Below are 15848 nucleotides of genomic sequence, written 5' to 3' on the forward strand. Positions count from 1 at the left end.
AGATGGGGACAGAAGGGGGCTGCCACCTGCTTAATCTCAGAAGGCAGGACCATCCCAAGTAGGGCCTTGGAAGATGACCACAGTGGTTGGGTAGGTTTATAAGGGAGAAGGCATTCCTAGGCAGTTATTAGAGCACTGAGGCACACTTGCTTATTCTGCCTTTTCTGTGCCTCAACAACAATGACTGTCCAGGTAGAAAATGTTGCTATACATGTCGGAGTTGCAGCTTTCTGTAATAAGCACGATCCGAATTATCGGTTGTAAGATTAAATGTTCTATTAAATATACACATTTTTAAAAAAAGGAGTCTATGGTTATTTTACCAACACGATTTCTAGAGAACAACAACCCTCAGCCATTTGTCACAGAGTACGTTAGTGCTCAGATATTGGGTTGGTTCCTACCAATCATAAATGGAGCCTGTTTGAGGAAAGTATCTTTGCCACTCTTGTCCCGCTCTAGTGCAACCTCTTCCACATCCAAGCAGGAGTTCCTACAAGGGCAGGGGGGTGGAATATCGTTGTCAACTCCCCTTTCTATTACAGCTTCCTGCATCACATTCCCCAACCCTCAACTGTAGTTTTGTGAGGGGGGCACAGAGGATAGCAGTGGGAAAAAACTAAGATCTCTTCCACAAACTTGTTCCATTTGTTGTAATTAGGATCCCACTTTATGATCCTTGCTTTCATAACCAGAGTATTGTGTGTGTGTTACATGCGTCAAATTGCTTCTTATTTATGGCAGCCCTATGAATTAACAACTTTCAAAATGACCTATCGTTAACTGCCTTGCTCAGGTCTTCCAAAACTGAAGGCTGTGGCATCTTTTATTGAGCCAGTCCATCTGGTTTGGGGTTCTCTTCTTTTCCTACTGCCTTTTCCTAGTGTTCTTGTCTTTTTCAGTGAGTCTTGTCTTCTCATGAAGTGACCAAAGTACAATAGCCTCAAGTTTTGTCATTTTAGCTTCTAAGGAAAATTCAGGCTTGATTTGATCTAGAACCCACTTATTTGTCTTTTTGGCTGTCCACGGTATCATCTGTAAAAGTGGGGAATTATACAGACATACACATTTCATTAGGAAACCTAGCCTTGCAGACACAGCAGAATTTTCCAGTTAATTTCCATTCAGCTGTACATGAAAGAAATTACAACAATATAAAGTTATATCGTGCCTCTATCTTCAGTATTTTTTAGTTCAAATGTTTGTGGTTTTCTAAGGAGAGAAAGAAAACAGGAACAAAGAAGTTATAAATGAAGACCATGCTTAAAATATCATAAATTTACCTTTGTTTTCCCCTTGTTCACCAATTATCCAAGTATCTTTGCCTGTGGACTGTGATTTTAACAGGTTTGTAATAATATATTGGAATCTTGCTGAGTCCAGATTGCAACCAATCCCAATAATTCTGCTTTTGGCAAATCCACTCATCTTCCATGACACGTATGTCATTATTTCCACTGTATAGTCAACAAAACATATATGAAGGCATACAAAATTGTATTTTTAGTTCCATACAACATTCAAGTTCAAAAGGGAAAAAACAAGAATGTTTTCATCAGTCTTTTAGGAGGTTTAAGAAAATGAGTACCAGCAGTTCAATTAAACTAAAAAATACATCAATACAATCATTGACCAAGATAATTAAGGATATTTTAGTATGATATCTCTTTCTGGATTACTTTTAAGCTTCAGCTGAACTACTACATATCCATTAACAAAAATCACACTCTTCTTGTACAATATTATTACTTTGTTCTACTGTGCACTACTTGCTAAGGAATTAAGACTGTAATCCTAAAGACACTTTCCTGGGAGTAAGCCACATGGAGGGGGCATTTAAAACAAACATGTTATTAGGGGTTTGAGATTCAGCTCTGGATTTATGCTGAACTGGCATAATCCAGCCTTGCTGGTTCCACAGGTGAAACTTTGGGGGTCTAACTCTGCTGGGCCAGATTATCTGGCCACTGCAGTGAGCCACAGGCAAGGTGTATCCCAGAGGCGCCCATTGTGTGTATCCCAAAATGATGGTGTATCCCAGAGGTGCCCATTGTGTGTGAAAAGTAGCTCTCCCCCATGCCTGGCCACACCCAAATGGACCAGAGGGACATAAGATGCTGACTAGAGCCACCTCCTAGAGCCACGACCAATCCACAAGTGCCCCTGCAGGAGCTAAGTCCCCTCCCTAGCACCAAATCACAACTTCCCACCCCACATATATTCTGGCCAGGTGTCCATTAACTCAGTTAAGTGTGGACACGGCATGAAGCTCTGCCCAAGAGCTCTCTGCTGGGGGGGACTTAGAGCATGAGGTGTGAGGGGGCAAGAACGCATAGGCACTTTGCAAAATTTGGAGTGTACTTTGCTCTCACACAAGGGGGGAGAGCGAAGTCCAGAATGTCTGATTAACAACCCCCGGTCAAATTCCCTTACAGGTTACCGATTTCCAGTCTTGGCTTGGAGGACGAGCATGCAGTAACAGGTAAGGAGGAGCAGTGGAGCCAGCTACCCCAGCCCACTTCTTCACACCCTCTCCTTGCTCCCCTGGCACACAGGCTGGCACCTCCCTCCAAATGCAGGGCTCTGCAGTTGAGGCTGGTAATGGCTGGGGGCAGCCCCTGCCCTCGAGGCACCATGGCCCATGCCTACGAAAGAGGCAGTTGCCCAGGGAGCTTCTCTCAACAGGGGTGGTGGGGATGCTAGCTGCCCATGTTGGGGCTGTATGCAGACTCCCTCAGCTGCATTCTTCTCTCATGCAGAGGAGAGAGCATGGTCAGGGTAACTTGGTGCTTGCTTTCATAACTCCTCTGTGAGGGTGACCATGCAATCCCTCAATTGGTTCCCTCATAGAATCAGAGCTCTAAACAGCTGTGGCAGCAGCAAAACAGCCAGTCAAGGAGCACTTTCTTGTTAGAGGGACATTCATCACCTAGTTGCTGGCAGCACCTGTGCCAATGGAGCCACCAGCACCGCCCCTGACCATGGACACTCTCCCAAGATGTGGCAGACCTGACTGTGGCTTGCACGAGGCCAGGCCCCGTGCCATATGTCTCTGCTTCCCTTTCAGGCAGGTCGCAACTGGTCAGGGAGGCTGAGGAGCATGGCTGTTCCAGCCCTCAGAAATTCTTCTCAATGACCATTACAGCTGAGCCTAGGAGTGGCTTCCTAGGGAGCCCACAATCTCGCTCCTAAGAAAGAAGCCTGAGGAATGGCTCTCCTGGCTCTGATTGCTGCGTAAACAGGCACCGCTTCCTTCCTGGGTGAGGGAATTTGGCAACATGTATCCAGATGTCCTCTTCGCTTGTGGCAGTTCAATAAACTCTGTGTTGAACAACAACTCCCTCCCTGTCTGCTTGCCTGTGGATGACACTAGCTTCCCCCCTCACTTCCCCTTAGGGCTTCCTTTTCAAACATACCAGAAGACAGTCTCTGGTTCTGGGCTGGTAAGGATGAGGTGCCCCCAAAGAGGTTCCAGGTGCCTCTGCACCTTTGTGTGGCTCTGCTGCCAAAAAGAGCAGCGGTCCAGTGCCACCTTGGAGGCTCCAGCCCCAGTTAGCTTCCCTCCCCCCTTCACCCCCTCAAATTCACTGCAGGCAACCGGGGGGGGGGGTGGTCTGGCTTGTGAGTCTGGTGGTGTCATGGAGGACTCATTCTCTGACAGCGCTGCTGGCATCTGATAATCCAGTCAGAAGACTGCTGCATGCAGGGGGCAAGGTTGATGTGGGGAGGTGTGTGGAGCAACATCCCAGGATCTCTAGGACACCTTCCCTGCAAGGCCAGAACACTCTCTCTTTTGTTGTTTGTGGAGGCAGGGATGGACTTCAGGAATCTTGCTCTGGGGATGGGATGGCGGCCCCCAGACCAATTTCTCTGGTCCCAGGGGCCATCATTTCATTCTGGGGCTATCATCCCAATACCAGAGCATGACCCACATTTTCCTTGCATCTTTTCAATGCAGCAATGTATTTCAATGGTTGGGTTCCACATAGGAGGGAATTGATAAAATCTGTGAACTGCAATGTACTTGCACTCACTCGCTTCTTTTTCACCAAGGGTAATCAATTTGTGCCCGTAGCTATCTGAGTATTCAACCACAAAATTAGTGCAGGACTGTTGTATGGTGTACCGATATGGATTATGGCTTTCAACAAGGAAGTAGAAAGTACAATCCACCTTCCTACGGAAAATATTGGGGCTTCCCATGTGTGTGTCTTATGCGGCCATCTGCCTTGAAACCAATCAAAGACTCCTTGAGACTAAAGCATGAATTAATACTATACAATTTTGGTTACATCTACATTTTAAGAATAATGAGGATAGCCTCATCTTTTACATGCTGATGGAGTCTCAGTCATCCATGTGGCTTAACAACACAGAAAAAAAATTAACTCCTAAGGATTAATATTGATTTGTTTTCCCTCACAGAAAAATCAGCTTATGCACTGATCAGACAAAGACTTCTTAACATCGAGATTCAGAATCTCAGGAGTCCTGCAATAGGCAGATGTTAACCTCTAGGTTTGGGGTTTTTACTCCATGGGTATCGGGCAGAATATCTCACTTGTTTAGTGGCCCCACATTATTGCAGAGCTTATTCGTTAGCTCGGTTTAACGTGCTACCATCTGCGATACTTTATGGGAGATTCCATAAAATGCCATATGCTAACAGGTTATGCACTTGTGCTCAGCGAGACATAGAAACCCTGGAACATGTTTTTTGTATTGTACTTATTACTGTGATATACGTCCCACACTCAATGACCCGCTGTTGAGAGAGCAAATTGGAAAATCTAATAAATATAAAGTTATCTTCCTACTGGCTACTCAGAACCAAAAAGTTATCGAAGCTGTAGCTAAATTTTTGTATCTCGCATCTATGAGGCGAGTTGTGTATTTGTAGACTGAGTGTTTTTGTTAACTTGGATGTAATGCCAATAAAGGTTGCTGCTGTTGTTGTATTTCAGTGGAACTATTGCAAGTCTATGGGCATTCGTGCCTCCCATCATATCCAATGGGCCTTCAAGCCTCTCCCATTGTTTCCAGTGGGGGTTCTTGTAATTTGTTTCAGAACCCACTCTGCCTGTCCCTAAGGAGCTGCCTCATCTAGACTTGAAGGGCTAATCCTGAGCGCCAGGGGCTTCAGGTGCAATCTTCACCGAGACCTGCTGCCTTTCTGGTCTTACTTTTCCAGGAGAGGGTGCATGTTTCTTGGAGCGGTGGGGTGTGTGCAAGTGAACAGTACATCATCTGCCAGCCTGGCCTTTGTCAGAAATGGGGGTTGGGCAAGTGGATGAGTGGGAACCCTGTCTGCACCTTCAGTGTAATTCCCCCCTCTTCAAGGCAGGGCTGCTCTTGAGGCAGGCACCTCTGTTTGGGTGTGGTGAGCCCGATCATGAGGGTCCTTCTACCTTGTGCACCCACTCTCTGCAGATGGGGGAGTTGCATTAGCAGCTGGTGATGGCAAATGTGGCCATCACCAGCTGCCAATGCCTGCGAAGTAGCTACACCTTTCCCTACCACTCACAGCACTGTCAACTGCAGCTGCCCTGCAATTGGTGGATTCTGCCAGCGTTGCCAGGAGAATTAGAGAACATTCTCTCCTGGCCAAGCTTGCCATGCTAGTGTTGCACACTTGCGAAAATCCTTTGGGAGGGAACAAGCAGTGCAAGGGTTTCATAGGCACCCACACAACAGCAGGAGATGAGGCTTAGGATTGCCCTGGCCATTCTTGTTGCCTTTATCTGTTCCATCTTTATAGGTTTTATTTTAATAATCTATATATATATATATAAAGACAAGTGTCCTGACTGACTGATAAACGCCCAGCCCAAACCCCTGGACCTAGAAACGTGAAATTCGGGGAGAACATTCCTTTCATGAGAGACTGACTAAGAAGGGATTTTAAGAAATTCACCCCCTAAGGGGGTAAGAAGGGGTAAAATGTGTTTTCCCATAGGGATAAACTTCCCTCTGTGGCTGGCAGGCTGCTCCTCCCCCCCCTGCCCCGCCCCGCCAACTGCCAACTCGGCCACTCTTCCCTGAGGTCATTTGCCAATGTGGCCTGATCACCCCAACATTCTAAACAGTATGCAGTTCCTGATGGGAGTTACTGAATGTGTCCTGACGTAAAAATACACCTCCCACTCTTCCACTCAAAGTTCCCTAGGGTTGCCAATCTCCCTGTAGGACTAAGGCGAAGAACAGGACCACGTACAAAAGAGTTTAATTTTCTTGCTATCAAAACTCAAATATAAGGCATTAAGAATTGGCCGTACGGGATATTCTTGACAAGGCTTTTGGAATGATAAGAGGTGTAATGCAAATAAGCAAACCTATCGGTAGGCTTTCTATAAGGTTTCACACCTAGCTTCCCTCCTATTCTTTTGTAAATGCATACATCCAAAAAATGGATTTCATCAGGGCTATAGTGCCAAGAAAACTTAATGTTAACATCCACTGAATCCATGTGGCTAGATTAGCTAGATTAAAATCTTATCTGATTTCCAGGGACAGTTTGATGGCTCCAACCACTAGGTCTGATGAGAATAGAATTACATGGTCCATGGAGTTTTCTACTTTGGCTCTCGAGATCATTAGAGTCATCAGGAAAAACTGGCACATATTGAAATTCATTCCAGGGTGTGCCGCCCCACCATTAGTGGGGCTAAGAAAAATGAAAAGCATTAAGGATTTAGTGGTACACACAGATTTCAAACAAAAAAACACATCTGGCAATTTGCCAGTGGGACACTTTAAATGTGGTCACTGTAACATATGTGACCTTTCAGTTAGTCTCACAGATATCATTAATCCCATCACAGGCAAGAATCTCTACAGCAAAAGTTTTTCAACATGTGCTACTTCACAGGTTGCTTATGTTATACGTTGCTCATGTGGGTTACTTTACGTAGGGAGTACCACTAGACAGCTCAAACTGTGAATCCAAGAACACATGTCCCGAATCAGAACCAAATCTCTGGAAGCACCCTTAAGCTAGCATTTTGATCAATTCCATACCCATGAACGAGAATTTGTTTTTTCTGTGCTCCAGACAGTGGACCCTAAACCATCTGTTAACACACACAGAATGTTGTTACAGTTGGAAGCGAAGTGGATTGTCCAACTGAATAGCCTTGCACCGCATGGGCTGAATCCTGAGGTGGATTTTTCTCCGTTTCTGGGCTAATAAATACCAATTGGCATTTCACAGTTATTCTTTTTGTAACATCACAGCCTGGCCCCTTTAAATTGAAGGCACTGGGTAATAATGAATATAACTTTAAATGGTGGATGTAGCCAGCACTACCCTACCCCATGAAGTTAAATCATTCGGGAACAGAAGCTTCTAAGAGAAAAGTAGCAGTAGCAGACTATAATTGGTGAGTTTTTTACTGTAATGTTTGTATCTGCAAAGTCTGTTCAAATGTAATTTGCATGTGTTGTTAAAGTAACCTTGTTTTTGGAAAATGGGATTCTTTGTATCTATGCAAAAGAGAAAAGTATCAATAGCAGATTATAATTGGTGAGCATTTCTCTCTGTGAAAACATTTGCTATGATTTCTGCATGGCTGTATATACTAGCAAGGGCAGTTTAAATGTAATTCACATGTGTGGTTAAAGTATCTTTGGCTTTTGGAAATGAGACACTTTGTAACTATGTAACACTGTTTGGTACACTGGTTATTTCAAATGATGTATTCCTTCATTCATTTTAGATTTACATGTGGCTTCTATGTAAAAGAGAAAAGTAGTAATAGCAGACTTTAATTGGTGAGTTTTTCTCTCTGTAAAAACATTTGCTATGATTTCTGCATGGCTGTATATACCAGCAAGGGCAGTTTAAATGTAATTTGCATGTGTGGTTGAAGTAACTTTGGCTTTTGGAAGTGAGAGACCTTGTAATCTTGTAACCATGTAGGACTGTTTGGCACACTGGCTATTTCAAATGATGTATTCTTTTGTTTATTTTAGATTTACATGTGGCTTATGACAAAGCACATTGTGCAAAACGGGGCCAAGCCGGCAAACCCGTTGCCGCCTCCAGCCGGGAGTTTGGGAATTCTTCACAACTCCTCGGTTGATATTGGCTTATTATGTGCCTTACAATTGAGTTCCGGAAGCAAGAAAATTGATCTTGGCTTTTCGTCGTGCCTTATATTTGAGTTTTGATAGCAAGAAAATTAAACTCTTTTGTACGTGGTCCTGTTCTTCGCCTTAGTTCTATTTTGTTTGGGACCACCCCCTCTTGGATTTAATCTCCCTGTAGGGCCTGGCTTTCCTGTGTGGCTGGCAGGCTCCTGCCTGCTTGTGCTCCCCTCTCTCTGATTGGTCAGCTGTGGAACTATGTGTTCTGAGGTAAAAATCAGGTCAGGGAAACTGCAGGCAGCTGAAGAAAGGCGGTAACTGGATTTAAAGTAGTTAAATACCATAGCGAAGCATGGGTATCAAGCTAGTCATTTATATTTTGATACCTTGCTTTATTAAAAAGACTTGAGTTTATTTTAATAAAAGAATAAACATTAAAATCTAAAGAGGATTCTTTGTGGTTTGGTGAGGAGAGTACTGCAAGAAGAACCCTATAAATTATTTTGTACAGATAAAAAGACTCTCTTAAAGGAGGGATGGCTGTTTTCAGATCTCAGTTCAAGGAGTGAACCCTGCTGAGAGTTTAAAGCTAAAATATTTACAATGACTAGTGGGAAACCTTAATGAGAGGCAGATAAACATTCCGTTATAATGTTACTGGCAGAAACCAGTGAAGATTTGAAACGACTACTAATGAAGGTTAAAGGAGAAAGGGCCAAAGCAGGATTACAGCTGAACATCAAAAAGACAAACATAATGACTACTGAGGAATTACACAATTTTAAAGTCAACAATGAAGAAATTGAAATTGTTCAAGATTTTCTGTTCCTTGGCTCAATCATCAACCAAAAGGGAGACTGCAACTAAGAAATCAGAAGGAGACTGAGACTTGGAAGAGCAGTCCTGAGGGAACTAGAAAAGATCCTTAAGGATAAGGATGTCTCTCTGAGGACCAAGATCAAGACAATCCACACTATCATATTCTCCATTATTATGAACAGATTGTGAAAGTTGGACAGTGAAGAAAGCTGCTGGGAAGAAAATTGATTCATTTGAAATGTGTTGCTAGAGGAGAGTTTTGCAGATGCTATGGATGGCCAAAAAGACAAATGAGTGTGTTCTAGATCAAATCAAGACTAGAATTCTCCCTAGAATGCCTCCTGACTGGTCTCCTGCTGGGGGGGAGGCTACATAATCATCTGCCCCCCCAGATACGAAGTCACAGTGACAGCAGAAGTTGTACCCCCCCTCTCCTCCTTGTTTATGTTATGTTGGAAAGAATGGAGGAGGTTGTCATCTGGGGTCTGACTGTACATATCAATGACTCTGATTTAAATGTATTTTAATGTATTATAATGTATTTAAATGTATTATCTTTGTATTATTACACTGTTGTAATTCGCCCTGAGCCCGCTTGCGGGGAGGGAGAGCTATAAATTAAATAAATAATAACAGAAGCTGAAATGACTAAAATGAGACCATTATTCGGTCACATCATGAGAACACAAGACTCTCTGGAAAAGTCAATAATGCTACCAAAGTTGAAGACAGCAGGAAAAGAAGACCCAACATTAGATGACTTGATTCAATAAAGGATGACACAGCCTTCGGTTTCCAAGATCTGAGCAAGTTTGTTAATGACAAGACATACTGGAGATCTTTCATTTACAGGTCGCCATAAGTCAGAAATGACTTGATGGCTCATAACACACACACTCCTACATATTATGCAACTCTTCAGGATCAGGAAAGTGTAGATTTTCCTGTGAATCATTTATCTAGAGAAAAATAATGAAATACAAGTCATTTATGTCTGTCAAGATTTACAAAGATACAAAAGTTTCATAATGCTCTCCTGGTTCAGTGCTATGACAAACAGAGCACACCTTCCTTTATTAAGATACATGCCTATCAGAACAGTGATTACACAGTTTATGCTATATCCAGAGATCAATAAATCATAAAGACAAATAGTGCCATACCTGGATGGGATGCCACAAGCAATATACAGTTTTGACTGTAGTGTGCTACTGATGGAATAATGCCTCTGAACAGATCCACATTGTTCTGTACAACATCCAGATAGGACTGAGCATTGCCTATATAATTAACGGTAAGCACCACCACTTTGGAATCTTTTGTAGCAGAAAAATCTAAGAAGTACAAAGAAAAAAAAATTGTAGCTCATTTTTACAAGCTCAAGGTTTTAGAATATGATTTCATTAAAAACAAATGATGAATTGTACAAAAAAATTAAAAGGATCGCTTTTGCTTTTCTGTCTACCAATATAGTGGTTTGGATCCTATAAAGCATGAGTGGAAGGATGCTCACACAATGTGGCTCTTTCCCACCTTCCCCCCAGGAGCCTTCAGAGAAGCAGGAGACACAAGGAAACTTGGGTCCAAAAATGTTTAAGGTAAGGACATATGAAAAAATCTAAGGAACCCTGATCCTACGGCACTCTGCATGTACCTTTCTTTCCTTCCAGTTTACCAGACACACATAAACACATACCCAGGAATTTAATACATTACCCCTACTGATTTCCACATTTGGGAGGGCAAAGATTTCTAAATCCATTGTTCCTCCTTTCATTGTACTTTCTGAATAGTCCAAGACAACCACCTTGTCAGCAACACCCTGTACAGATTTTAGAAATATTCTGTTATGAAAAATATGGACTTTTATTCTGGAAGTAAGCCTTTGTGACATATAATCCTATACAGGTACTAGCAGAATTACCAGAAATCATGATGCTTCTGTGGCATGTTCTACTTTTATTGTTAAGTATTAAACGGTCATCATAAAGGCTCTATATAATACAATTCAATTAAAATTAGAGAATTACATTGCCTAATCATTCATTTATTAAGGAACCATTTTGTTCTATGAACTAATGTATCAACAAAATTTTTCCTCATTCTAACTGACTTGAAGATCTGATATGCAATCCTCTTTTAAAAGCAAATGGCTGCTATAAATTTAAACAGCCATTTTATTTCTTTTATTTCATTCTAATCACTTGTTTGCATGAGTCAGTCAAAATGAAGGTCATACTTAAGTTATATAACCAATCTGATATTAAAATGCTTATATGTTTGCCCATTTAGCTTGTCTGATCATTTAAGAATGATTATTGTAAAAGTAATAACACATTCAAATTTTTATATATATATACTAAAATATGGAAATATGATTTTTAAGGTACTACTTTAAGGTGTTACTGGACTCGAATCTTACTGTTCTATAGAAGTATTAGAGTAGATCAAGAATGAAGCATGGATTAAAATAAGCCATTGCATACCACAGTGTCAGCTAATAACAATACTAATCCAGAGTCAATATAAGCAGTTTTTTACATACAGTACTTACTTTTGCAGAAATAGCCAGTATACAAGCAAGACCCAGATCTCCTGCTCCAATAATGGTCACTTTATTAAATGCTCCATCACTTTTCTTTCCATCTCCCTTACTCTTTGATTGTATATCGTTTTTACCTAAAATAATATGTGGCAGTTTAGGTAACAGAATTTATACAACTGAATAAACTGGAGTTGCATGGCTGACAATGGCGGACTGTGACAATATACAAGTTGCTTTTAACTGCAACCAAGGTGATCTGCAAGACAGGCAAAACTTGCAGCCTGATCTTATGCATGCTTACAGAGAAGTAACTTCTGCTGCTTTCAACAGGGCTTGGCCCACACAAGCATGCCCAGGATTGCAGCCTTCAGTCTTCTTATGTGAGAAGAGCAAAAGTGCAAAAGGCAGATGGAAGGGCTGTAGATGTAGCAAAAGAGATCAAAGATAGTTTCGTTAACTCTGGAAGCAATGTGTTGCTTATTCCTGCATGCCTGTTTCTGCTGATTGTATAAGTAGGGTTGACATCCTTTCTACTGGCAGGACTTGTGTCATTGTCACACCACAATATATTAGAGACAGATATTCAACAGGTGCTGAACACCCCAGCTTTGCATCTTTGGGCCAACATGAAAGTCTTCATATTGAATTTCTGCTTGTCACTTAGCTGTTACAGACATAGGACACACAGGCAGAAAAAAATTAAGCTGGAAAGACCAATTATATACCTTGGTATAACTGCTGTTGCAGAAGCATTTTTTGCTTCCCCAACCCCACTAGCCCTCATACAATAGCGCTAGATGGAGGGGACACTCCCATGATACTTAAAATATCTCATGGGAAGGTACACCCCACCCCATTCTCCTCTACCACCCAACATTGTGTTCATCAGCAGTACCAATCACAGGATTCAACTCTAAGACTCAGATTTTGGAAATAATTTCCAGGGCATCAGGTTAAAATTTCAGGACCATCAGCAAGCCTACATATTTTATGGCTTCTTATAAGACTTATATGCTTGTGGTTACTACTATATATGCAAACTAGACTTGAGTGCTCAGTTAATTTTGATAGCTGAGGTTTTTTATTGTCATGGCCCTTCTTGAATGTGGGATACTGGGGACCTGGTAACCCTAGTTCCAATAGTTTTTATGGCTTCAGCACAGAAAATGGGGAGATTTCCTAGTGGTGGAACAAGAGGATAAGTCATTCCCTAGCATCAATATTGAGAGTTCTCCTCTGGGGTCCTTTCCTCAGCTGCTATGGCACAAGAGAGAACAGGAGTGAGCTGTTGAAAACCAACACAGAACATCTTATGCTTATGAATACCATAATGCACACCTTCAGTGAATTTTGCAATATATGACAACAGCTCCACCTGTCTGGCTGCATCAGAAGATGATAGTGAGTACAGAGGGAGTTCCTCTTCAAATTTGGTAGTCATTTCCTTTAACAATCCTATAATCATTGACTGTGGCTGAAATACATGTAACAGTAATGAGAAACAATGTTTTACTCACAAAAACGAGCACTGTCTTTGAAATACAGAAGAGTTAATCAGATCCTTATACAAACCAATTCTTAGCTTTCTGCCAAGGAAATAGAACTCAGAATTGCTTCTACCCAGATAAGAACATACTTGATTCAGACACTTCAGTCACTAGAGGACAAGGAGCATATTTAACCCTCTCCCAATAGTGTCCATTCCCCAGTTCAAATATATGAAACCAAATTACTCCATCACATGACTGGTCCATGTTTTCCCATATAATCTGCTCTGATTGGCAGCATCTTTCCCAACACCCAAACTCTTTTAAGTGGAGATGCTGGGGACTGAAACTGGGACTATCTGCATGCCAAGTATATGGTCTGTCACTGAACCAAGGCCCCCCGTCTCTACTTTCTTCCACAGAAAGAAATTACTGGCATTCTTTCATTGGGTACATCATTCTTACCAGGTGTAGCAATTACTTTCCACCCCTGACATTGCTTGGCCTAGACCAGTGATTCTCTCAACCCCACCCATCTCACATAGTGCCTGTTATGGGGAGAGGTAGGGAAGGTGATTTAAAGCCGCTCTGAGACTCCTTTGGGTAGTGAAGGGTGGGGTATAAACCGATTCTTCTTCTTCTGACATGCCTCCTGTGGCTCTTTTGAGCATCATTGCCCTACATGACATCTGCCCCATGTTTCAGAAAATTAAGCAAGGCTATTGACCTTGTGGTTGGCAGGTGGTTCCCACTTGGCACAGAAAGAGGTTCTAACCATCCTGTCTCTTGCAGCGCTGGAATTCAACTATAAGGGTACTTTTAAAATAAGGAGAACATGAAAAATTGAACCCCGTTTTGTGTTATAAGACACTCCAGTTACACAACACTGGCTAAGGTTTGACAGTAGCGGGGACAGACAACTCTGCATACTCAGAGGTACTCTGGAAATAGAAAAGGTTATAGTTATACACATTATTATCTACCTTACTGTGTATGTGTGCGTGCATGTGTGTGAGGGGTTGAGGTGGTATACAGGACATACAGCAGGCATGTGACTCCTTTGGTTGATGGTAAATGCCAAGTGTGGCTCTCCGTAAGCTGTGGAGTGAGTACCACTGGCCTAGACTTTGCTGACAGGATCCTACATACAAGCTATGTCTGCATTCAAACATACCTATTATAAATGTATGTCTTATAAACATACGTATGTTATGTCTAAAAGCTGGTGGTTAGTATTTAAAAGGTTAATTTGTATACAGTTAACATATATTACATACATAACACCAGACAAAAATGCCTATTGATTTTGTTCAGCTAAGGAATATAAAGTACACGTGTACACACATGGCCCTTACATGGGTCCAGTTTTGTAGATACGGCAAATATATCCTTCCACGTGCATCTACATGCTTTCCCACTGAAATCCCCATATTTGCAGTTGGCTTCAAAAAGCAAATTGGAGGAGTAAAAGGATGAGAATCTAAAATCCAAAGGCAAACTGGAATGTTGTAAGAAGTACCTGTCAAAATACAAAACATAAGTTACTGTTAATAAGCTACTGTTTCTTTATTGGTTATGAAAATGCTTATTTTATGTTTGAGGAAATTAGTGCAGAAAACAACATACCTTCTGAACTTTTTCAGGTGAGTAACCCTGTTGGTCTGCAGTAGAACAGCAAGATTCAAGTCCAATAGCACCTTGAAGATAAACAAGACTTTCAGGATATTAGCTTTTGAGAAGCAAAGCTCTCTGACAGATTTGATAAAGGAAGCTTTGACTTGCAAAAGCATATACCCTGGTAATCTTTTTGATCTTCAAGGTTCTACTGGACTTCAATCTTGTTGTTCTGGACTTTTATTGTTGTTGTTTGACAGAACAACTTTTAAAAAGAGGTTCCAATCACCACTGCAGAAACTGCCAAAACAGCTGCTGGATCTGGGGCCCATTCATTTGTTTACCTTACACTAGAGTAGCTTTGGATGTGTGTCATTCCATGCAGTTGTGTTACTACCAAATGGAATATGCTTTATGTTTGGGGGAAATTCCCTGTGGTTATATTTGGTTTATATACTTAAAGATATAATTTTACTTTGGTTCTGAAGAAAAGCATGCTGGGATGAGCTTTGGCTGCCTTCCTCCCTTATTTCCTTTTGCCCTACATGAACTGGCCTTGCAAGACTAGCAGTTTAGCTGTAGGAGATAAGTGTTCTGGGGCATTATGATTTATAACAGGAGATGTTCTTTACAGTGCACAAATATTATGGCTTTGTTCTTCTAGTACCCACCACACTGTCTCAAGAATACCCCTTTTGGTATATGAAAAGATAACAAGAGGTGTCCAAAAGTGTCAAATTAAACAGATAATGGACTCAAATGATGGTAATATTTTAGAATTTTTGAGTAGAGGTTATTTGTGCAAGGAGAAACTTGATATTTTGAATACCTTCCTTTGTTAATTTGTTTGTAAGAACCTATATAAGATATTGGGCATGTCCTGTGTGCCAAGCATTGTCAGAAATATTGGCTTTTGATCAGTATATTTGGGTCTATTTATTCTAATAAACTTTTTCTTATTTTGCCAGTATTTTTGCCTTGATTAATGGGCTGCCAAATTCAGTATTGGGGTCTCCCTAAATTGGGACATTGGTGAGTTCCCCTCACACTTAACTATGTGCATATTGGGTTTTATCACACTATTATAGCTTTCACTATATTGTGCACAAAAGTCATTATGTTCAGAGTTCTATGAGTGCCTGTAGCACTCACAGGATCAGCTCACAGATGCACAACTACACACCAGAACAGGCTGAGCTGCAGGGAAACACATCATGGGGTGATCATGCAAATGGAACTTTCAAGGAGAGGAGTTCTTAACTATTTCCTCCAAACACAAAAAGACATATTTTTACATG

At 41.5% G+C, this 15848-nt stretch overlaps 1 protein-coding gene across 4 annotated transcripts in view; it reads right to left on the bottom strand.

The window, feature by feature from the left end:
• Nucleotides 1-15848, bottom strand: part of UEVLD (UEV and lactate/malate dehyrogenase domains) — a 34721-nt gene that overhangs the window by 16493 nt on the left and 2380 nt on the right. For 3 of the 4 annotated variants that reach the window (XM_054970507.1, XM_054970508.1, XM_054970510.1), the window contains exons 4-9: nucleotides 14292-14455; nucleotides 12788-12923; nucleotides 11459-11583; nucleotides 10621-10726; nucleotides 10068-10238; nucleotides 1284-1457 (exon numbers count right to left, since the gene is read on the bottom strand). In XM_054970507.1, coding sequence (XP_054826482.1) covers nucleotides 1284-1457; nucleotides 10068-10238; nucleotides 10621-10726; nucleotides 11459-11583; nucleotides 12788-12923; nucleotides 14292-14455 — 876 coding nt within the window. Of the gene's footprint in view, nucleotides 1-56; nucleotides 231-1283; nucleotides 1458-10067; nucleotides 10239-10620; nucleotides 10727-11458; nucleotides 11584-12787; nucleotides 12924-14291; nucleotides 14456-15848 lie in introns of those variants that run through there. The other variant, XM_054970511.1, reaches the window with a different exon arrangement.

This window comes from Eublepharis macularius, chromosome 2 (genome assembly GCF_028583425.1).
Source record: "Eublepharis macularius isolate TG4126 chromosome 2, MPM_Emac_v1.0, whole genome shotgun sequence".
Classification (NCBI taxonomy): domain Eukaryota; kingdom Metazoa; phylum Chordata; class Lepidosauria; order Squamata; family Eublepharidae; genus Eublepharis; species Eublepharis macularius.